This window comes from Eulemur rufifrons, chromosome 8 (genome assembly GCF_041146395.1).
Source record: "Eulemur rufifrons isolate Redbay chromosome 8, OSU_ERuf_1, whole genome shotgun sequence".
Classification (NCBI taxonomy): Eukaryota; Metazoa; Chordata; class Mammalia; order Primates; family Lemuridae; genus Eulemur; species Eulemur rufifrons.
In genome coordinates this window covers 72,379,191-72,404,479 of record NC_090990.1, presented here as the reverse complement: position 1 = coordinate 72,404,479, position 25,289 = coordinate 72,379,191, and the positions used below count along the sequence as shown (strand labels likewise).

Below are 25,289 nucleotides of genomic sequence, written 5' to 3'. Positions count from 1 at the left end.
CTTTCAATAGGAACCAAGGAAATGGAGAAAAATAGCTGTGGTAGAAGTAATAATAGCTAACACTTAGAGAGCACTTACTTTGTGCCAGTCACTGTTCTAAGTGCTTTATACAAATGGCAGATTTAACGCTTCGACATCTGGTGGGACAGGCACAACTAAGATACTCATGTTACGTTGGATGAAACTTGTGCCCATAGAGTCTTAACATACTCAAGTCCCCAAGGCTACTCAGTGGAGAGCTGAGATTCCAACCCAGAGGCTGGCTCTGCGTCACTGTTCTTAACGACCAGGTCAAACTGCCTGTGATTTAGAAAGGAAGGCAGAGTGACCCAAAGGATTGGGTTACAGGAGACGCTGGCCAACTTGGAAGGAAATGTAGATCTTGGAAGAGATTAAATTATGCTTTATAATGTGTGTGTGGGTTCGTTCATTCAGTCATTCATTCATCATTAAATACTTACATAGTTCTCTCTAAGTGCCAGATACTGGACTAGGTTCTAAGGTGATAAAAAGACAAGTCCCAACCCCTCCTCTGAGATAGTTTATATGTCCAAAGTTAACCTAATACAAGGCAGCAGATGCTAGATGCTCTAAGAGAAGGGTCAACAGGACATAGGTCAGGAGCATCTGCAAGAAAGAGCTTCCTTCTGGGGGCACTGATGACACAAAGCAACCTTCCAGGGTGAGTGGAAAATTAATAGACTAGGAAACAAAAATCATATAGTTTTACTACTTGTTAACTCTGGTTAGAAAGTTTGTTTGCTTAAGGATGAGTAAACTGATGGCTACATTGTGTAGGTAACTTTGAATTTCTCAGGTTTCTCTCTCTTTCCAAACAAGGGTATTTTAGAATATTATTCATCTGTAATGGATTGGAAAATGTAACTCTTTATCATTTTTTTGAGAGAATAGTAAAATTTTCCTTATACTGTGGACTTTAGAAAGAATTATATTTATAGTAAATTTAAATTATTTAACCTCAATAATTCTATGCAGTTGGTCGTTTTTAAGGTTCAGAGAGATTTAATATTTTATAAAAAATGATGGCTTGTTTGAAGCTAGTTTTAATTTTGGGGCTGGGCTTACAAGCAAGAGACCACAAGCTCCCACAGACACACGTGTTCCCAGACATGGACACATGTGACCTGAACCTACCAAGATAGTATTTTGAACTCTTTATGAAATAATAAGAACTGTCGTCACTTCGCTAACAGATTCCTACCATTTTCTTTTGACATAATTGTTGTTGAGAAATACTCTCAAGGACTTTACTATAGTGCTTACCGTATATATGGATTTTTAGAAAACAAATTTAGGGAATTTCTTCAGAGAAGAAATAGGAAGTAGGTAAAGAGATTCTGAGAAGTCTTAAGAAAAGTATTCAGTAATGAAGTCATGGAATCGCTAGACTCTAGGGTCAGAAGGGGTCTTTGTGGTCATTCTGTCCAGCTTATACTTAGTTTGGGAATTTTTTTCTAAAGTATCACTGACAAGTAGTCATTCAGCCTATCTAAGCAGTTCCGAAAATTGGGAAGGAGTGGGAAAAACAAGAACATTTATCATGGTGACAGATTTTTGCCTGTTTCCTAACAGAAGTTTGGGTCCTGTTTTTCCTGCCTGCAAGACCCATCCCAGCCCAAACCGCTATTGCCTCCCGCTATTCCTGACATCTATCAGGATATGTCTCAGTCATGGTGTTGAATCATCTTTTCACATACCTGTCCTCCCTCTGGTGTGTGAGCAAACTGGCAAAAGATAGGCTGCATCTCACTTATCTTTCTGTTGCCAGTAATTGACATGGTGCCTGGTATATATTAATAATAGCTACCTAACTAATGCTGTTTGGATAAATGAAAAAAATGCATAGGAAACACAATTTATTGTCTGAAGCTAGCTTAGTGTGTGGCTTAGCTTTGGCTGCCTTGGGTGTGAAGTTCTGAGGATTGATGTGACCTTTCAGCCTTTCAAGATAAAGTGAATTCCTTATAGTAACACATGAAGGTTTTTTCCAGATGAGATTTTAAACACCAAAGTTGGTCTGGTCCATCCATATGAAAATTCAAATCGCATTTTTGTGTGTGTGTTAAAACACAACATAAAATTTACCACTGTGATTAATTTTAGGTGTCAACTGGGTTAAGGGACACCCAGATAGCTGGTAAAGCATTAATTCTGGGCGTGTCTGTGAGGGTGTGTCTAGAGGAGATTAAAGTTGGAACCAGTGGACCAAGTAAGGAAGATTTCACCCTCACCCAATGTGGGTGGGCACCATCCAGTCCATTGAGGGCACGATAGAACAAAAGGCAGAGGAAAGGTGAATCTGCTTTCTCTTCTGGAGCTGGAACACCCACCTTCTGCCCTTGAACATCAAAACTCCAGATTCTTGGGCCTTCAGTCTCTGGAAACTTGTACCAGGAGGCTTCCCTGGTTCTCAGGCTTTCAGCCTTGTCCTGGAACTGAGAATTATACCATTGATGCCTTTGATTCTCAGGCCTTCAAAATCAGTCTGAGCTGTGCCACCAGCTTCCTAGGTTCTCCAGCTTGCAGATGGCCTATTGTGGGACTTCTCAGCCTCCATAATCTCATCAGCCAATTCCCATGATAAATCCCCTTTTATGTATCGATATATAAGATAGTTTTCTCTGGAGAACCCTGACTAATACAACCATTCTAGCTATTTTAAGGCATGCAGATCAGTGACAAAAATATTTGTGTATTCACAATGTTGTGCAACCATCACCACTGTCTAGTTCCAGAATAATTTCATTACCCGGAAAAGAAACTCCATGCCAATTAGCAGTAACTCCTCATTCTTCTCTACCCCCAGCCCCTGCAATTTCTAATCTGCTTTCTGTCTCCATGGATTTGCTAGTTCTGGATATTTTGTATAAATGTAATCATACAACATGTGGCCATTTGTATTTGGCTTTTTTCACTTCACATAATATTTTCAAGGTTCATTCATGTTGTATCATGCATCAGTATTTCATTTCTTTTTATGGCCAAATAATATTCCAATGAATGGATAATGTTATGTTTTGTTTATTTATAGCACATTTTTGTAAAGAGATTTTTCATATCATGAGTCAAATTTCTTTCTTTGTGCCTACACAACAAAAATTTTAATTACTTCTGTAAGATCCTGGTAACTTTGCAATACGCATTTAAATTTATAATCAAAGCCTGAATACTTTGTAATGCAATGCCCCCACCCCTCTTCTACTTTTCCCATTTAATAGTTAGTGGTCTTTTCAAAGCGTGAGGCAGAGGGAGAATTGTAGACTATATTAGTTTTGCTGGAAATGAGAAGTAGACTAGTGACTAGTGACTTAATAAGCATCTAGGACTTGACTGAATTGTAAAATAGAGCTTATGCAGTATGATTTTGGTATCTTTTAGGACCTTCCAGACTGGATAGAATTAGAAAATTCTTTAGAGATTCTTTATGAAAGAGTAGCTGGGACCTTCTCCATTTGTGTGGGAAACCAAGCCCTCCCGATACCTTCAAACTCTTTAGACATAGGTGGTTCAGCTTTCATGTAGCAGCTCAGTGAAATATTTGAGTGCCTTCTATGTTCAAGGCACTGAGTAGAATTCAGATATTAGACGCTCATTTTAAGTATAAAAGGTGAGACTATTAGAGTTAGAACACAGGATTTTCATATGTTAAAGCAGAACCTCGTATTTTCCAATGTCAAATATGGGAACCAAAATTTTACTTATTCCCTTGGAAGATAATTCATATCTTCTTTCTGTTGTCTATCACACTCACAAATTACCTTTAATATGACTTGATATACCAGGGTTTAAATTTGCTGACTATGTATATAGCTTTCACAAGATTACAGTATCTTCATTGCTGAACGACTGGTCTAGTATTAGTTATATAATATGAGAGTCAAAAGGTTTATTTTAGAGTGCACTTTATTTCTTTTCTTTTCTTTTCTTTTCTTTTTTTTCTTTTTTTGAGACAGAGTCTCGCTCTGTTGCCCAGGCTAGAATGCTGTGGTGTCAGCCTAGCTCACAGCAACCTCAAACTCTTGGGCTCAAGCAGTCCTCCTGCCTCAGCCTCCTGAGTAGCTGAGACTATAGGCATGCATCAGCACACCCAGATAATTTTTTCCATTTTTAGTAGAGACAGGGTCTTGCTTATGCTCAGGCTGGTCTCAAACTCCTGAGCTCAAGCAATCCTCCTGCCTCGGCCTCACAGAGTGCTAGGATTACAGGCGTGAGCCACCACGCCCAGCCTGCACTTTATTTCATTCTGAGGTAAAATCCACTCCTAGTTCCCACCATGACCTTCAGTTTTGATTTATCTGTAAATAAATGTTCATAGGATCACTGTTCAGACTTCCCACAATTTAGATCTTTTGCTTATTTCTTTCTTTTACTTTTTCTTTTTTCCTTCATGTTATTAATAAGTACTTAAAGGATTTGTAAGGCATAGAGTAACTATAACAAATTTTGTTGCCAAGTATCCTAATCTTTATTGTAGCTTTGTCCGTTTCCAGTTAGAACAAATGTGTTGAATTGCTTTTAATTCTGACTCAAGAAAATAATGAAACTTATACCCTTTAATACTGGCTTTAGGAAGATGGTATCCCATCTTAGACACTTATCAACTACAACATGCCAAATTCTGTGTGCGTATTTTGGCAACTTTCCCCCTGCTTTCTGTGATCATAGGTCTCAGCCTGAAAACTCATTGCAGGGCTCGATGAAAACTGATTCTGTGGAGGAAAACAGGCAAAGGGACTGAATTCTAATGTGAATACTGCAAACTGCCTTTGCTCTGTTGTACCTTAGGCTGTTCTGACACTGTTTATTGTCTGAATTAAAAGCATATAAAATTCTATGCCCCTAAAAGATAGTGGGACATTTGGTCAAAGAAAATAATGCTTTTTCAGGAAAAATTCTCCCCAAACATGGACTGATAATATGTCCTCCCACCTTTGACTTTTGGGTTGACTTCTCTTCTCTCGCTCAAGAGAGGCCATGTAACATTGAAACTAAAGTTCCTCTAAAAACATTTCCTTAAAATCATAACCTGGTGGATGAGACCAGAGTACTCTAAGGGGGCTGGTACGATGAACTTCAGGAGTTGTTTTGTTACAGCTTTCAAATGAAACCAGATTTCACAGAGGTCTCAAGGTTTTCATACCCTGACTAGAATTTAGTTTCCCTAGAGAATAATTTAGTTTAATCCACATATCAACTGGGAGCCCCTGGCATTCAAGGAATGGATTAGTTTGCACCTCTGCTGATTCCATGGCTTGTGGAAATCCAGAGGAGGGTCTATTTCTGCTGATTGCCTGAGCCTCATGTTCTTGTAGCCCTCTCGGCTTCCTGGACTTGTAATTCTACATGTGATGTGTCTGAGACGTACTCAAATCACTTGGATTTGAAACACAACCAACGTCTTGAGTTCCATAGCACATTCATTCAAGACAACAGTGAGCATTACTAAAGCTTTTGTGGAGAAGATGGAGGAGAATTTACATCAAAGCAAATCAAGCTGCTTTACCTGGTGTGTAGACCAGGTAAAGCATCACTGTTTATAAAAATATTTGTTGACGCATCCTTGTGGACCCGTTCACTGGCCTCTTAGCTTATGCTAGCTCCCAAGGGCATCTTGCTTACAACTCAGTCCTCCTCCTTTCTTCCTTATCTTTCCTTCTCTTGCAGCAGTAAAATAGTGCCTGCCTTCCACTCCTGCAGAGCAGCTTCCTATTCTCCTCTAGGACCCAAGGCTGACACCCAAGATTAAAGATGGGGGTGGGAAGGTAGAGGGAGAGAGAAAGAGACAGACTGACAGAGACAGTCATTCTTCTCCCAGCATTGCCACTTTCTAGCCATATGAGTTTGGCTAGAGCACCAATTTCTATCTTTAAACTGGGAATAATTAGACAACTATGCAAAGCAGTTCCTTCTGATGAGACCAGTATGTCTTAACTCAGTAGAAGGAGCCATGGATCTGCCTATTGTCTTTCCTTAAAAGACAATGATGATGGTTATCACTACTGCTGCCACCACTATTTTTATTAGTAATCCAAGTGTAGCATTTTTGAATGTCCATATCTTAATAATTACTCCTCTCCAGATTTCTGTTTTCTGCTAAAAAGGCAACACAGTCCCCCTATTCAGATTCCTTATCAGCTTCAGGGGAATCCAAATGCCATCCTCTGATGCTGGAAGAATCTTAAATCACTGCCTGAACACCACTGCATTTTGTGTTTTTTTTTTTTTTTTTTTTGCTATTACAAATTTACTAACTTTAAGATGGTACTTAAACAGAAATCATCATTGAGATCTATGACTGCAATTGGCAGATGGAAATGATTATTCCAGTACCTAAATCATGGGGGAATTGGGTTCTTGCTATGCCTGTTTTGTAAATCAGCTTCTAATAATCACCCCAACGATTCCTTTATTATGCAGTTCAATTTAACACAGTAGTGACACATAGGCCATTCTGACATCCTATTGGTAAAGACGCATGCATGTCAAAATACTGGTTTACTAAACAGGGTAAGTAGCAAAAACAAATTTCAAGTCCACTCATTAGTAAAAGTTGAGAGGAAATAAATTTACCGAGTACATAGCTACGTGGGGCTTTATAATATATGGTTATATATTAGTGTTGGAAACTAAAATAAAGTGATTGGAATGGGCCTGTTTATGAACATGACAGGGAATATAAAAAATAAAAGCAAACTTTTTTTCCCTGCTTTAATCAATATGCAAATATTGAGTTCCTTCAATTTGCGTAGAATTTTGATTTCGAACTGTTCTAACACACTTCATTGCCTGAATGAAAACCATTTAAAATTCTATGCCTCTAAAAGACAGTGGTGCATTTGGTCAAAAATTTTTTATCTTTGTTATCTATCCCTGAGGAGGAAAACACTTGCCAAAGGTTTTTTTCACATTTTACATATTTTTGTTTGCATAACTATTACAGATAACAAAAAATTTCCATTTTCTTTTTTTGCCTAGTCTGGTCCCCATGGGATTGGCATCAGGGCTGTTCTACTCTGTCCTACAGGGGCGATAATCAGGGTGTTGGTGCCCACTGAGCCTGAGTGTGGCCCGGGGATCCTCCCCAGCACCCCCCAGGCAGCCCCTCTCTTTTGTTCTGGTGGTTGGAATCTGCTTGCCTTTTTTTTTTTTTTTTTTTTTGACTGTGTTTTAAAGTTCAAATTGAACTTGATAGTGAAGTTAATGTTCTCTTTACTACATGCACAGCCCACCCACCCAGCTTTTGGCCAGAAAAACAGGACAGCCTGACTCTAACCATTTTTTGAGTGGCATTTCATTATAACTTTTATTGATTCTTCCTTTTATTCATTCCTTCAGAAGACTTGTTGACTGTTACTAGGTGTCCAGCTCTATGGTAAGCCCAAGGGCACCGAGATGAATGTAACTCAGTTTCTGCCCTTGAAGAATCCTCAAGGATGTGTGACAGAGGAGACAGGCGTCTAAGCGGACTATTACAGTGCCACACGGGAGGTAGAGACACAAGTGTTGTCTGTGGGAGCAGAGCTGAGCTCTGGCTCTGCTGGGGGCTGGGGAAAAATTCCACTGGCGATCCAGCGTGGTTGGATGCCTGTGTCCGTCGGGAGCGCTGTAGCATGCTTCAGGCTGGAATCCTGAAAGGCTGTGCTGTTAGTGATGTATACAGCACGCTATTCACACGGCCTGTGCTTCATCCTGGACAATAGAAAAGTGCCTGCTGGTGTCCTCGGACTTGCCATCAGCCGTGGCCTGCTGGGGCCCCAGCAGCCTTCCCACACCAGCACGCGCCCACATCCAGGTCTGAGCTTTCCCTGTCTCTCTTCCCCGTAGTGCCGGGCTGTGGGCTGCTCTGGGAAGGGAGGGCCAGGGTCTCTGGAATCCCCTTGCTGCGCTCCCAGGACCCCTTTAGAGGGTCGTGACCTGTAGTTTCATAAATATTCTTCTGTTTATGTGAGCTCTTGCCCCTCAACCCCCAACCCAAATTTAGTTCCCAGTATTTTTCCAGGGCATTCAAAATATGGAGCAGAGAGGGCAGACTTTTTTCTGCATCACATTTCAGACTTTCATTTTAGGTTTTTGCTTTTTTTCTCTTTTATGGTTATATTAGATTATTTTCAGAGGCTCCCAGGGAATCCTCAATCATGTCCTTGTTGGGGGAAGGGGGATTTGTTTTTAAATTGACTGACTGTGTCCCTCTTGGCACAGTAAGTGGTTTCAAGACAAAACCATTGGGAGAGAGCCTGATGTCATGTGCCACAGCAGGGTGAAGTCTTTGACCTCAATGCTTCTCTAGACCTGAACAAGGAGAATGTTCAGTTGACTGCCCAGAATCAGGGTGGGGACACTAAGGGCTCGAGATTTCTTGAATTCAATACCAACTAATTGATATCCCTCTAGAAATTCAGAGAAATACAAAAATAAAGAAATTTTAAAGAGCTCCAAATCCAACCTTCCAAGAATGTTTTAAGGGAATCCCTTTATACCAATTCTCAAATGGTGAAAGACAAGCAATGGCAAATCAAATGTCAGCTGCAGGGGGTCCTCAGGCTGGGATCCACTTCAAACTCGCAGCAGCAACTAACTAACTACTGTTCCTACCCTCAGCAATCACTTGCTCATTTCAGGTCCATCTGGGGCAAGATTTGAGTCCCTAAAAGTCATATTGCCCAAATATAAGTGAAATTCAAGTTCAGCTGTGGAACCCTAGTTTCCTGGAATGGGTTTGTGCCTCTTTGTCCATCTGTGTGAAGTGTGGGTGCTGGGAGACCCCGATTCAGGATGTTTTCAGTTAGTGCCAAGGCTGTTGCTAAGTGCATGTCCTTACCTCTGAAGAGGGGACAGACGATGGCTATGTACAGACCAGCCTGTGACTTTATGGGTCTTGATCATAGACACTCTGTTGGAGTTCTTATCTATCTTAGTGTAAACTGATTATTGACTCATCCATTTCAGAGCATTATTTGGTCTGGTTTTAGATAATCAGAGTCTCCCTGGTAGTGTTTTGGATGACTTCATTGCTTCACGGGTCCACAGGGGTTCTAAGAATCAGAAATGTTGAAATGGAACTTCACTGACATGTTAGCAAAATTGGACAATTGTTAGACTGCCATATCAGTTGTTTTGCTTGCCTTGCTTTTTTGTTTAACAAACCCCAGGAGTAAGACTTGTAACTCATAAATCTTTGGAAATCTCTATGGTAGAAATGTCTTGTGTTTATGCTGTGAATCCTGGGAAATCCAAAGCAATTTTCACGTGGTACCTTTCCATAGCATAGGGTTTTCCATTTCATAAAGTGAGTTACAGAGTTTGAGACAATATACAGTTTTTGCCTATCAAAGATAATCCTTAGAGAATGGAGAAGCCTTCACCACGACAAGGTCCAGGGAGAACTGTCCTTGTTATTTTCTGGTGGTGATGTGGCCAAGGACACACCTCCTAAGTGGGAGGTAGCAAGGTTGTGTATCCACTCAGAGGATTTCTGATCCTTAGAGTTGGCCTTGACTTTGGTCAACATCGTGTTCAGATTCTCCAGAAAAGCACTCAGAAAAGATCTGCTTTGAATTTCTTCATAAAGTTATATCTAATATGTTTGTTGCAGTTCACAGATAACCTCAGAAGACCTAGTAGGAATAGATGTGGTATAGAGTAGACCAGTTAGTTTACGTCCATTTAGGGGAGGAATTCTGTGATGTATGAGGGGCAGTGTCTACATGCATGCGAAGTGCAGCAAATTGGATTTACTTAGATTTTCTCACAACTCCAGGAAGACTGCACATTCAGCACAGTTTGAGACAAGCATGATTAGGAATTCTTAAACTAGGCTTCGTGGACCAGCATATTGTCAAAGTATAGTTTTCAAGAGGTCACTGACATGCCAGAAACTACAGGTGAAAGTTGTTTTAGGTCTGGGTTGTCATCTATTAAGTTCTCCCCTGAAAGGATGACATCTTAAGACCAAAAGTATAATTTCTAGTTCTATTGAATGGAGCCATTTTTGTTTTCATTTCTTCTTGCTCTTTTACGATGAGTTCCTTAACCCAGGTTAATGGCTACTTACCCTGGAGTTCATGGGCCCTGCAATGGATGTATTTTCCTGACACTGTGTATAAAGTTTTGTGTGAGATGGGGTGTGTGTGTGTGTGAGTGAGAGAGAGAGAGAGAGAGAGACAGACAGACAGAGAGGAGATGGTTCATACACACATTAAGTTCTGAAATGCTCTATGAGTCCAAGGATGTACAAGGAAGCCACTGGATTTAGAGACTGATCATTGTTCCTTCCTTTGGGATGCGTCCGCGTTAGCTCTAGTAGCCTTCTCAGCTCACATGGTCCCTGCATTCAGTTCCTTCTTCCTTACGAAGCCCATACACCAAGCTATTATGTGTATTTTTATGCATAAATTTGACTTAGGATGGAGGGTCAACTCTTTAAACTATTCTTTGGGTTTCCAAGCTGGAAATTGCTGGATACCATTTGTATTATTTCTCCATGGGATATTTCTTTGCTGTAGTCTGCCTCAGCTCTGATTTTTAGACCAAGTTTGCTGGATAGTCCAGTCATGAAAAACTTCAGCAGGATGTCCTTAGGTTTATAACTATAGTCTAGACTGAGCTATGATTGATCCTACAGAGAATTTTTCTTTCTTTTCTTTTTTTTCAGCCTGGGAGAAATTAGGCAACTTAGCCAGGATTTCGTTGAGGTATTTCGGGTATGTTCTCTTCACATTTCTGGGAGCTTTTATACCTTCATTCTTTGGTGGTTCTTTGTCTTCCCTTCAGCAAGATTTGCTCAAGTGGAGGAAGAACAGAAGAGGAAGGTTGCTGAGGGATTAGGTGAGCGGGTGCTCAGAGGACTCTATGTTCCTGCCAAATGATCTTTTTGAAAAAGTATTGAGTACTTTTAATTTCCCAATCGTAGTGTGAATTCTTTTTTGCCAAATAGCTTTTGGGGCTTTGCCTGGACCCTGTGTGCCAGAGTCAGAGATTCGTCTTGGCCAGACACTGCCACATATTGAGGAGGGAGCCGTTTCCAGGAAAGCTCAGAGCTGTGGCTCCTAGAAATCATTCCTTGATTGTGTGAGCCAGGCCTTGACACTTTTGACCATCTGGAAAATTTTGGACATGAGCACCAGTATCTGTCTCGTACATCTTTTTCTTATTTCATAAGCTTTAAAAAAAATTTTCTTGTTCATTTGAGATATATACTTATTGGATATGCAAAACTTTTGCATATCCATGAGCTCTAAGAAGAATTGCATGCCTGAGGGCTGCAAAGAAAATCATCAGAAAATGAGTTGATGTACCCTCTTCAGGTACATGTTGCTATTCTTTGTGCTTTGATGGTTCTCAGTAAACAGTTTGGGAATGAATAAATAGGGAAGCCTTTTACTGACACATGCTATTAGTGAAAGAGCATTGCTTTGCAGTTTTCAGGTACTCTTGAACAAGTCATGATTTCATCCTCCTTTCTTCACTCTCCATAGCGTGTGCTCTCCGTAGCGTGCATCTCTCTGTCCAGTTTGACTCTGTGCCTCTGCGCTCTTTCTATAGCCACTCTTGTTTTCAGTGGCTATCAACCTGTGTACGTCTTGATGCACGCAGCATCTCCAAAGGGTGCTGTGATGTACAGTCGATACAACCAAGGAACACGTTATTTTGCTGTAGCTGTATTTGACATCACTGTTCATTTAGTCCTTTGATTTAGCACTGTGCTGATGCCAAATATAAAAATGATCCTAGCTCTTTGTAGAGATAGCTCATGACAGGTTGAATATTGCTCATGTTTTTGTTATTTTTCTGCTACTTGGCTAGCTAAATCTCTTTGAACCTACTAACATCTTCAGCCTATTTTACCTTTTAGGTAACATATAAATTTATGAATTTCCTATGATAAATCAGTCAGTATTTATTTGTGTGTGCAATGTTAAGCATAGTATTAAATGTAAGACATACCTTTGTCTACAGTCTATTTTGGCAATTAAGATATGCACACTCAATAGGCAATGAACAAGATGCTATTATATACTACAGTACAAATCATTCATAGAATAAAGTACTTTTGTGGCATAGGAAAGCAGAGAATTAAAACATTCTGTTGACGCTTACTGAATGCCTACCATGTGCTAAAGCATGGATTTTGAAAGATAACTAAAGTTTAGTGCCTTACTTATCAATGAGCTGAGAGTATACTGTAATAAGTGACATTGGTCATAAGCAATCTCTCTACAAAGGTAGGAATATGTTGAGATCAAAGTGGACCAGCCAGCCGCTGGGAAAAGTAAAGTCACCCAGCTTGTAGAGCTATACCCTTGATGAATGTGTAGGCTCAGATCATAGATCTGGGCCTGTGGTCCCCAACCCCCGGGCCGTGGCCTAGTACTGGTCCATGGCCTGTTAGGAAATGGGCCACACATCGCCGCCTGAGCTCCGCACCTCCCCTCCAATGACCTCCCAATCCCACCCCACCCCTGTCCATGGAAAAATTGTCTTCCATGAAACCAGTCTCTGGTGAGAAAAAGGTTGGCAACCGCTGATCTAGACCATTTGGTCCTTATAAAGATTGTGGCTGAGATGTGCTATTATTCCCAATGTGTCACTTGGTCTGTATCTTTCCAGCCTAAGTCCTTTTGTCTCTTCCCTCCCTTATTACCTTATGGTGATCTTTGGCAAGTTCACCCTGTTTAAATGTATGACTCTTGGGTCTTACCTCACCCCTCTGTACAGAAAGCCAGCTTGGGACAGGTTTACAGGAAAGCATCTAGGTAGGGTTTCTTGGTGTGTCCTTTTGCTTTTCTATGTTCATGTTGACTGACATTGGCTTGGTGTTCCAAGTGGACGTTGTTGAGTCCACTTTTTCCATCTCTGCTCACAGGTGCCTTTCAGTGATGCTAATAAAGGCAGTGATAACCTGCAGTAGTCCTTGATCAGCTGTCAAAAGTGGCCACAGTTTTCCTATCTGGCTCATAGTTTTCTTCCCTGTTTTTTTTTTGGACAGTTTTTATTCTGTGCATTTCTTCATTTCTTTGGAAAAGCCCTTCAAGCAAATAGCTGGGATGATGAAAGCACTGGCAGCTCCCCTTGGCAGCCCCTTTCCCTTAGCTTTCAGCACTTTTCTTTGGCAGAACTCACTTAACTTTATAGAGGCTGGAGCTTACCTGGAGGAGAAGAAAGTTATTTCTCCAGAGATTCAGAGGGATGACCCACTCCCAGGGGGTTCTGGTCTCCAATTTTAAGCTTGGTCATTTGGCTTAAAGGAAAAGGCAGTCCTGGGGGAAGGTAACTTTTATGCCACACTTGCAAATTTGAGGGGAAAATATGTTCTGTTTATTTGTGTTCTTTTACTGGGAGCTAAATCATATTCTGGTTGAGATTAGTGTAGTTTGAACCATAGCCATTTTGTAGAAAATGGTCACATATTGGCAAAATCATCTAGTTGAACCTAATGTATCTTATTTATAGAATCTGAGCTAGCTTATGGCTTGTTTCTGTTAATAGTTATGAAAAAGTACTCTAGATACTTCTCTGAGTGATTTTCATGGAAAGCCAGCGCTAAGATTTCTCTCCCCTTTTTGTTGTGTCCCAGGTCACTCTGCACCTGAACCCCATCTCCTCGGTCCACATTCACCACAAGCCTGTCGTGTTCCTTCTCAACTCCCCGCAGCCCCTGGTCTGGCATCTGAAGACGGAAAGACTTGCCACTGGAGTCTCTAGACTTTTCTTGGTAAGCGTTTAAAACCCTCCCAAACTGATCCTCAGCATAAAGGTATAGTGGCCCTGAAACTTTGCAAGGAAAGGCTTGCTTTCATTGAAATAATAGCAGTGTCCACAGAGTGTCCCATTTGGAGTACGCACACAGTGATATTTGGATGGCATAGATAAGCATTCACAGAAAACAAACACCACCCACGTGTCTTCCTCTGTGGGTGGAGAGTCAGGTCTAGCTTCCATGTTAGGGCAGGGCCTGTAGTCATACTCTGTGTGGCCGGAGCTTTGGTTTCAACTCTGAGACTGTGGCATCAGGAGCTCTGTAAATATTGTAAATAGCCACTGGGTGGGTGGTCTCTGACCACGAAATAAAATATGCACAAATCCATTCTATTTGTATATAACATAGTCCTAATTTCTGATATGAGGATCTGTTTGTTGAGAAAGTGACACAGTGAACTCCAAAATGAAATCATTTGTATTTTATTTAAAAAAAGCTGGAACCCAGCTCTTGTGGAAAGATCCAAATATTACCTACTATTTGTAAATCATGTCCTTTTGAGTTTGCCAGAACATTCAAGTTTGCTAGTTGTGGAGAAATAGATGGGTTGTTTGGATGGAATATTTTTGGTATGATATCATGTCTGATGATGAGCAACACTGCAACTTGGTGGCGATAACTCATATTGTCTATTGCGAGAGCTACATGCTAGTAATGTCCTCCTCACTGCAGAGCCTGGGGCATTTAAACCTCTCTTGCCCACAGCATCCAAAACAAGTAGAGTCCTCAGTTAATAGTTTTCCTCTTGCCTAATAAATAAACTTTGCCTAATTAATGACTCTTAATCCAGATCTGTAGTTTCTTGTCACCTGTATTTGAAGAATGGTTTTAAAAGCTCAACTGTAACCATTGAATAAAGTAAGAATCTATAGTCATTACAATTAATAAGTAGATAAATAAATGAATAAAAAAGGGAAATCTCCTTTTTATAGTAGAATGTCAATTAATAATAGGGAAGGAATGATAGAGTTAGAAAATCATTTTGTAACCGTCATAGTAAAAGTTGATCAGGCAAGAATTATATCAACAGATGCTAAATCTAGCAGAGGTGGAGGGAATTTGAGGAACAGTATATTTAGATATTCTCAAGGCAGCTTTTTCACAAATTGCTTATTAATTAGCAAAGAAAAAAATAGTAACTATATAGAGCAGAGATACCCAACAATACCCAAGTGGTCAAAATTCACGTTACCAATACGGGGCAGATGAACGTTTCATGCCTGTAAGTGAGAAACAGTGTCACTTACGTAGTCGTCTGGCCAGAAATGCACATCACCTGAATCGAATCCTAAGGAAACACTGGACAAAACCAAGGAGCCACAGTCTGTAAAATAACTGGCCTGTACTCTTCAAAAATGTCAGCGATGAAGACATCGAGGGGCTGGGGAGCTGTTCCGGCATAAAGGAGACTGAGAGACACACGGGATCCCGAGCTGCAGCCAGTTTGGTAGGGGGTGGGGCAGCTGCTACAAAGGGCGCTATGGGGAAAGTGGACGAAAGTAGAACTGAGCCTGTAGATTAAAGTGTTGTACCAATGTTATATTTCTTGACTTTGATAATTATACTGTAGTTATCTAAGTGAACATCCTTCTTCTTAGGAAATACAGTAAATACACTGAAGTGTTAAGTGTCAAATCAGGAAAAAATACTATGTATGGAGAGAATAAAAGCAAATGTGGTAAGATGTTAAAAACTGATGAGTCTAGTTAAAGGGTATACTGGAGTCCTTTGTACTGCCAACTTTGCTGCACACTTGAAATAATTTCAAAATAAAACATTTAAAAACTCAAAAGGTACATTTTTATAAGGTGGGAGTTACTAATAGATTATAGCCTTTTCTGAGAATTGAAACTCTTATACCTCCACCTTAAAAAGGCCAAAAATTGGTAATTATTTAGTTGTTGTTATTACTAACATGTTTGTTTAGCCTTGTACATTCCAGGTATTGCACTAAACGCTCTAATATTTTATCTCCTTTAATTCTCACAATAGCCCTAGACAATGGTGTGTTTACCTCTCCTTATAGGTATGGAACTAAGACTTAGGTTAAGTAGTGGCCCAAATCACAGGACTAGTTACTGGCAGAGCTGAGACTCAAACCCAGGTAGGACTTACTCTATAACTGTTACACTAAACTGGCTCACTTGATACTCATAATCATTGTCAGTCTCCTCTAATTAAAGTTATTTGTGATAGTAAGATGAATGGCTCAGATCATAAGGTCACATGCACATTTAGCCCTCATGCTGTAGAGCTGTACTGTCTAATACTATAAGAACTAGCTATGCATGACTATTTAAATTAACCAAAATTTAAAATTCAGTTTCTCAGTCACACTGAGCCACATTTCAGGTGCTCAGTAGCTACATGGAGCCAGTGATTATCACAACAGACCAGTTATGGAGTGCTTATGAGCAAAGGCTTTTGCCTATCCTGGTTTGAATCCAAGGAGTAACCTTGGGCAAATACAATTTCTCTAAGCCTGATTTTTCTCACTTATAATATGGTAATACTAATAGCCCCTACACCAAAGGGTTGTTATCTTGATTAAATTATATTGCAGCCAGGTGCAGTGGCTCATGCCTGTAATCCCAGCTACTCAGGAGGCTGAGGGGGGAGGATCGCTTGAGCCCAGGAGTTCAAGGCTGGCCTGGGCAACATATTGAGAATCTGTCTCTTGAAATTAGCCAGGTGTCGTGACATGGGCCTGTAGTCTTAGCTACTCAGGAGGCTGAGGTGGGAGGATCGCTTGAGCCCAGGAATTTGATGGGGCAGTGAGCTATGATCATGCCTCCACATCCCAGCTTGGGTAACAGAGCAAGACCCCTATCTCAAAAACAAACAAAAAAATAAATGAGATTATATATAAAATGTTTTGTTCAGTGCCTGGCACTGATAAAATCCTAGACACTATGTTACCATTGCTGCTGTTATTAGTCATAGTAAAGAGCACTTGGGAAGGATGTCGAATTTACATTAGTAATTATAAAATATCTAGCTTGGTTGGCCCCAGATTGAAAGGAATTCCTGTTTCTCTGGTCCAGATGAAAAATGTGGGCCACATATGTCACAGTTGTACTTACCACTTTTTGAATCCCTTCTTCAATCTGCCATTCTACGGCTTTTAAGGGAAGGTATCTTATTCCTAGTTATTATTTATTTGCTTTAATTTTGTTTAAGATCTGTAAGAACTGCTTCTTGTCCATCAGCTTAAGACACACCAACAATGAAAAAAGGAGATAGCTTTAGTAAACAATTTAACATTGACCCTATTTTGATTAATCCTGTGAAAGGAGGTTGCCGATCAAGTGATGAACCTAAAACTGCCAGCAGAGGGGAGGCAGCACTGGGAGAGGTCAAGGACTTAAATTCCAGGACACCTGAACTCTGCTTTGCTGTCCAGCAGGCCTCCTTTAGGGAAAATGGTTTTCCCCCCTCTGCACATTTCTTCATGGCCTGGAGTAGATGGTGGAACATCTGTTGTTCATTCAGGTTCGCACATCAGTAGACACCGAGTGATGCAAGTTCTCTCACAAGCCGGGCAGCTCTCCCCAGGCAGGCGCTTCCCTTCATCTCTGTGGCCTGAAACGGATTTCGGCGTTTGCTCGTCCACTTGACGGCCTTTGCAACAGAGGGACCAGAGATGCATAGAAAACCAGTACTGTGTTCTGTTTATCTGCTTATTGTTAGGAGTGAAAGTTGGCAGGGAGGAGTGTAAAATAACTAAATTATTTTATGTAAAGTATTTCATCAAACACTTCAGTGGAATCTCTGGAAGCTGAGGCTTAGCTTATCTTCTCCAAGGTTGCCCAGAGAGCTTAGAGGAGCTGAGGAGAAAGAGTGGGTGTCCTGACTCTTCAGTCCAAGGTGCATGTGTCCTTACTGCTTCCCTGATACGCTGCCGAAGGATTTGCATGACTGTCTCAAAGCTGTCTTTATTTTCTAGGTAGAGTCATAATACTCGAACAGTTCATTTTTTTAGAAAACGTAGAGTGATGAGAAAAATTTACTTAATTGCGTCTACTCATTTGTCAGGGTGACCTTTTAATTTAAATTGATATGTCTGCTTTGTTGTAACTCCCCACATTAAAAAAGGAAAACTTTCACAATTAGTTAGGAGACCCTTGTGTTACTCAGAACATCTCTCAGCCACCCACAAGGGTGATTAAAAGACACGATACTTTAATACTGTCTCATAAAGGCATCTGTCTTTTTCTGTCAGATCATTTCAGTGTCCTTCTCATGATTCCATAGCACAGGCAAGAGGGAGCATGCCAGGCAGGGAGAAAGCGTGATGATTTAGTTTTCTGTGCAGGTGCAGTTCCTTTATCTGGTGGTGGTGGTTACCTAGGAAATGGGAGTGGGATGAAGAGTGATTGTTTCGGCTGGGTTTCAAGTAGTGGATCTGTGAGTGTGAGGCACACACATGATGAGGTTGCCATAGCCTTATCATTTGCCTTTGGCAGGATGTATGGCCCAGATGATATTGAGTAGGTTACAGTTGTCTCTCGATGCAATCAGAAATAAAAATATTGTAATAATCCTACCCTCTCAGTGCATTGTGTTGAAAATATAAATAAAAATCTCTTAGAAGGTTCATATAAGCCTATTTTACTTATAAAATCATTTCTACACTAAAGAAAAAAGTAGGGTAACTCAACTGGGCAATAGATGTCTGAACTTTCTACCTGAGTTTGCTAAAAACGATTGGTAAGAGCCACAACATTAAATTGTCTTTAAATTTGAATAGACGCTTCTCCAGAGAAAAGACACAAATGGCCAAAAAGCACATGAAAAGATGCTCAATACTGTTAGTCATTAGAGAATTGCTAATCAAAACTGCAGTGAGATGCCACTTCACACTCATTAGGATGGCCATAATATAAAAGGTAGATAACAAGTAAATTAGAGCACTAATACATTGCTGATGAGAATGTAAAACAGTTCTTTGGGAAATAATTGGGCAAAACACATCCACAAAAACTTGTCCACAAATGTTCAAGGCAGCATTATTCATAATAGCTGAAATGTGGAAATAACCTAAATGTTCATCACCTAATGATTGGATCAAAAAAAGCATTATATCCATATAATGGACATTATTTGGCCATAAAAAGGAATGAAGTTCTGATACATAGCACAACATAGATGAGCCTTGAAAACATAATGCTAAGTGAAAGAAGCCAGACAGTAAAGGCTACATATTGTATGATTCCACTTATATGAAATGACCAGAACAGGCAAATCTATAAGAGAAGATTAGTAATTTCCAGGGGTTGGTGGAAGAGGAGAATGGGAAATGACTACTAACGGTGTGGGGTTTCTTTTGGGGTGGAGGGATAAAAATGTTCTAGAATTACATAGTGGTGAGTATACCATACTTTGTGAATATACTAAAAATAATGAATTGTGTAGTTTAAAAGGGTGAATATTATGGTATGTGCATTATATTTCATAAAGCTGTTAGGAAAAAACCTTGCTGCAGAACTCTTTAAAAAAAGTGATGGTGGCCGGGCGTGGTGGCTCACGCCTGTAATCCTAGCACTCTGGGAGGCTGAGGCGGGTGGATCGCTCGAGGTCAGGAGTTCGAGACCAGCCTGAGCAAGAGTGAGACCCCATCTCTACTAAAAATAGAAAGAAATTATATGGACAACTAAAATATATATATACAAAAAATTAGCCGGGCATGGTGGCGCATGCCTGTAGTCCCAGGTACTCGGGAGGCTGAGGCAGTAGGATCGCTTAAGTCCAGGAGTTTGAGGTTGCTGTGAGCTAGACTGACGCCACGGTACTCACTCTAGCCCGGGCAACAGAGTGAGACTCTTTCTCAAAAAAAAAAAAGAAGTGATGGTATAAAATCAGTGAATTAAGACACATGTACCCGAATGTTTATAGCAGCACAATTCACAATTGCAAAGATGTGGAAACAACCCAAATGCCCATCAATTCATGAATGGATTAGTAAACTGTGGTATATGTATATCATGGAGTTATTACTCAGCTATAAGAAATAACGGAGATATGACATCTCTGTGGTTCTCCTGGAGAGAGTTGGAACCCATTATATTAAGTGAAGTATCCCAAGAATGGAAAAACAAGCATCACAGGTACTCACCAGAAAAGTGGTTTCCCTGATCATCACCTAAATTCACATCTGGGAATGATACCAATCGGATATCAGACTGAGGTGGGGGGTGGGGGGAGGGGTGGGTGTATGCCTACATGATGAGTGCGTTGTGCACCGTCTGGAGAACGGTCACGCTTGAAGGTGCTGACTCGGGGGAGGGGGGAGGTGCGAGGAGGGGATGGGTGTATACCTACATGATGAGTGCAATGCGCACTGTCTGGGGAATGGACACGCCTGGAGCTTTGACTTGAGGGGACAGGCGGTACATGGGCAACGTATGTAACCTGAACTTTTGTATCCCCCATAATAAGCTGAAATAAAAAAAAAAAATCAGTGAATTAGGTTTCAAAATGTATCTTTTTACTTTATTCCACAGACTTATCTGATTTTTTTTTTTTTAAATCTTGCTTTATTTGCATTCCAAATCTGAGCATTCTCTCCTGCAAGGTCTATATACTTGGAGCTCTGAAAAAGCAGGAGTTTTCAAGATGAGACCCTAATGCCTGGCTTCTAATAGCATAAAGTGCCTAGTCCAGAGGCCGTGGCCAGACTATTTATGTCAGGCTTAGTTTAGGGAAAAAAAGGTATCTAAGATTAGGAAAGTCTCAAGAAATAAACAGCTTCTTCCAACCTCATTCACCCTTGGGATTACTGTGCTGTGATTTATTTTTTCAAGCCATTTATCATAAAAATCAGAGAAGAAATATGTGTGTGTTTGAGTGAGGGATGGGCAGTGGGAGGGGATGTTGGTCTCTGAGATACGGTTGCCAGAGCTGGCATGCAAAAATACAGGATGCCCAGAATTTCAGATAACACAAAAAATAATTCTTTAGTATGCTCATGCAGTATTTGGGACATAATTATACTAAAAATTGTTCATTGTTTATCTGAAATTCAGATTTAACTGAGTGTCCTGTATTTTCTCTGGCAACTCGGAGGTAACTCAGGATTTTATTTCTAGTTAACACCCTGACCTGGGTGTCAGGAGGTCTTCCTTCTACCACTGACTGGTTACACGTCATTGGACAAAAATCACTTATCTCCTCAGGCCTTAGTTTCCTCATCTCTAAAATGGGGGGTTGTGCTAGCTATAAGTTCCTTCCAGCTTTTAAACTCTCTGATTCTTTGATAATACAACTGCTAGATATTATATCCCAATTTAATTGGAAACAGAATAATGGCAATCTGAGCATTGCCTCTTCAGCAAATCCAAGTAAATATCAAGGCAGGGCAGCTGAAATAAATGAGAGAAGCCAAACTCCATGCTATTGGCTTTGGATTAAAAACAAATCAAAACTTAATCCTAATGAAAAATGTAAATTAATACCAGGAACATGCTTAATATTTAAAACCAGTTTTGCATTTCTAAGAAGGGGAAAGGGGTGGGGGAAGAAGCTGGGCTTGCCAAAATCTGGTTTATTCCTTTTACTTAAACTGGAGGCAAAAAAAAGGAAAAGGTCAAAATATTTGGGCCTCTGCCACCAAACCACAGGCAGTTCTCTGGTCTGCACTGAAGTTTGGATGACGGACAAGGCTCAGTGAAAAACAAGTGCTATTTGTTTTCCTGTGCCTAGTATTTAACTGGAAATCAGAAGGCTAAATTTCCAATCAGTTGTTAAATAGCCCCAGATGTGTGCTTGGTGCTGCTCTAGGAAGGGACATGCACAGCCCGTACTACAGCGCATGTCCAGTTGCTACCTTTCAGGAAGCCAAGTAAAGTGTAACTAAGGGTTGTAGTGTCCAAAAATGCCCTAATAACTCAGACGTTCACGTTTGCTTGTGGAGGAGGGAACTAAAAAAAAAAAAAAACACTTCTGTATGCTATTGTGTTACATTTAAAAATCTGGAAATAATTCTTTTCTTTTCTAATTTCTTCCTTTCCCTTCTTAGGCAGTTCCCCCTCACCGTGTTTAGAAAAACCACGACATTAGCATACCTGGTATAATGGTTTATTTATCTACTTGTTCGTTCATCCAACACTCAGTTTTTCATGCCTGTGGGATGCTGGGAACAGTGCTAGCAGTGGAGGATTCAGGGGGAAGTGGAGTGAATTACCTGCCCTCAGGGAGCCTCCCATTATGCGGGAGAGCTGGTTAAAACATTGACAATTGCAGTTTACTGTAATAAGTACCACGATTGGATCTGGAAATCGGAGAAAATGAGAATTCTCTTCTTCCAAATGCAATTAAGGCAGCTTCCTCCATGAGGTTGACTCTGAGGAGCAGCATGTGGCAGAGGGGTCAGGGTTGCAGAGACAAACACAGCTTTTGGCTCAACCAGAAGTGTCACCGCTGTATTCTAGGGGTCTGGATGCACCATTTTGAGTTTTCCAGTGAGGTCTTTCCCCAAATAAATTCTGTCTTGAAGGCAGAGTAAATAACTAAATGTTTTAAGATTGGTGGTGGTGGTTCTTTTTTTAAATGCCTCTTGTGGAATGACTCATTGTGTCCTGCGGGATATTCCAAGTGGTGTGTACCATGCATTTTTATTCCAGAGGCTGCTCATCTGTTGGTTTTGTGGCTTGTCCTTAAGAGCCTTAATTATAAGGGGTTTGATCCTCTCATGAACTGGGGTCAATCAACTACCATAGTTCCTAGGAACGAGTTTCTGGCCCCTTTGTGGTGAGAGAGCTCTTCCTAAACATCACTACGGCAATTAGGACATTGGAAAGAGGCCAAATTCAGCTGGTAAACCTGGTCCAGAAAGGGCTTTTGAAAGACTCCCTAGGATTTATTCTAACTCACTGGGTTAAGGCTGGTGAATGTTGTTAGTGAGTGGCCCGTGGCCCTTGTGAGCTTTGCCTGGGTGTATTTTTCCTGAGCAAGACATCCTGTCCGGGAGGGTTCACGCAAGTGTAGACTTTTCCTGGCTCTAGCTGGACTTGTGTCATGTCTGTGTGCAGGCATGGGCCCCAGCCCTGTGAAGGCTTTGCTTTCATTCAACAAATTGAGGTCAAATAAACTTGCTTTCACTAAGGAGGGAAGGTTGGTGTTTCTTCATGTAGAGTCCCATGACGTCCTTTAAGGCTTTATTGTCAGGCTTATCTGGTAATCTGATGCATCTGCCCTTCCCAAGTGTTGGGCAATTGTATCAAATGTTACCTCCTGGTGCCCTTGGCTGACGTGGACGACCTCCAGAGAGCTATTTGATAGAAAAAGTGTTTTGTAAAGGGAGGTTGCAGAATATTTTATGTTCATGTAATGGCAGGGGGGAAAAATCTGTCTACTGGGAGACTCTGGGAGGCTGACTTGAAAGCCCTGGCTGTGCCTTAGTCCTCTCAGAAGCTGCAGACAATGATGCCCATGGTAAGGGTTCTCCACGGGTGGCTCACACTCCCCATCTCAGAAAGTGACTGCAGGATGGCCCCACTCTTTCCTGGGCACAGATTGTTGAGTTTATTTGAGGCAGCCTGGTTCTCGCACCTCAGGTCCCCATAATCTGACTCACTGGCTTGGAAGCTGCTTCTGATTTCTTCAGGGGAAGAAGGAGCCCCTTTAGCCTGTCTTATTTCTCTGTCCAGGGTAGAATTTGTATCCCAAGATCTGCTTTTGCCCTTGATTCCTAACACTCTCTCCTTAGAAGGCCTGGGGTCTTTGTTGCAAATGTGGGTTCTCAATGCCACTGTGAGAGGGAGTCACCGCTGGTCTGTCTCTGCCCTGTTGCATTTGGGTGGTGAATGACAAAGCGTGATACCAGGATCCAGGGTGTACCTGGAAGTCAGGAGCTTCTCCATCTGTCCCCTTGGCAGAAGCCCACAGAGGTCACTGCCCATTTGATCTCCAGCCCTTTCGTCTTTATCAAGGAGAGCCTATTCTTGAGATTCTATAGTTCTGGGTGTGATACAGGCTGCAAGGTGAGTTTAGAGCTGCTGTTTGGAGCCCAAACTGCCCCAACCCTTGAAAACAGGGTGTTTATATCCTTTTCTAGCAGTTTGCACAAGAAGGCTGTGGTCCTGCCACATGAGGAATGAATCACAGCCTGTTAACCTCCAGATCTGTGAGACAGCCCTCATGGCCTGTTGTGAGGATACGTAGACGTGTGTGTGTGTATTCAGCTAACATGTATAGGATGTGCCATGTGCTAGGCACCCTTCTGAACCCTTACATAAAGGACCTTATTTAATCTTCACAGTAAGCCTGTGAAGTAGGTACTATTGTTATCTTCACTTTATGAGGAAAGAGAGACAGAGGTTAAATTAACACATGCATGGTCATACAGTTAGTAAATGGTGGCCATAACCCATACAAAGTGCTTAGCATGATGTCTAGCACATAGTAAGTGCTCAATAAATATTAGCAATAATACTTTCCAGAATAGAAAATGGGGATCTCATTGGAATCACACTGCTGACTAGAGGGCATGAAACTCTGGTCCGGAGCCACTAATGACTGTCTCAAGTACAAGGCTTCAGAATTGAACCCTTATAGCCAAATCAGGGCATCAGGTCAGGTGAACAAAGGTCTTGTTTCCACAGTGTGTTGTGAATGACTTGTTTCAGTACTGGGATCTAGGTCATGCCAATATTTCACTTGGATAAGGATTTTAAAACCATTTCTTGATCTGTTTCCCAAGAACGTTTTCCCTCTGGGCTCCTGGTTGAACCATCTCTGGATCTGCTCCACCAGGATGCCTTACTTAATCTCTGCATCTGTCCTTAGCCCTCTGGGGATCATTTCTTCATCGACGCTAAATGTGTTCAGTTCCGCCTTCTTAGCTTTGGCATAGGAGACCAGCTGGGTTGTCTTCAGAGATTTTGAAATGTAGACTGGAAAATAGGGGTGCGCACAAGATTGTGGTCTGTTAAGAGGGCTCTGCCTTTGTGTGAAAGCCAATTTTAGGAAACTCCAGGGGGTCCAACCAGTTGTTTTGAGCTGGAGGCCCGACCCTCCATTCTTGCCTCCCAAGGAAATGTCCTTTAGAACCTCTTTTTTTCCAAACTGTTGTTAGGTTTGTGGTTGCTGGGCTGGAATATGTAGCTCTGTGTCTCTTGGGGCTTGTATCAGCCATTCACAGGAGCTGTATCAGTCAGGGTTTTACAGAGAAACAGAAGCAGTAGGGGGGATATATATATGAAGAGATTTACTGCAGGGAACCATAATTGGCTTATGCCATGTGAGGACAGCCAAAGCAAGTCAGAATTCCACAGGGAGGGCTTCAGGAAGGGCAGCTGGCACCCTTGGACGTGATTGGAAGCTGCTGTCTGCAGGTGGAGTTTCTTCTTGCTCTTAAGGTCTCTCCACTGATTGAATCAGGCCCACCCAGTTATCTAGTACAATCTCCCTTCCTTAGAGCCACCTGATTACGAGCTTTAATTACATATACGAATGCCCTCACAGCAGCGTGTAGATGGGCGTTTGATTGAATAACTGGGGATGACAGCCCAGC

The 25,289-nt window shown here is 41.3% G+C and overlaps 1 protein-coding gene across 1 annotated transcript in view; it reads left to right on the top strand.

Annotated features, from left to right (window-relative positions):
• TGFBR3 (transforming growth factor beta receptor 3) overlaps positions 1 to 25,289 on the top strand; it is a 118,750-nt gene that overhangs the window by 31,649 nt on the left and 61,812 nt on the right. Inside the window, exon 4 of the mRNA XM_069479190.1 lies at positions 13,595 to 13,732. Coding sequence (XP_069335291.1) covers positions 13,595 to 13,732 — 138 coding nt within the window. The remainder of the gene's footprint in view (positions 1 to 13,594; positions 13,733 to 25,289) is intronic.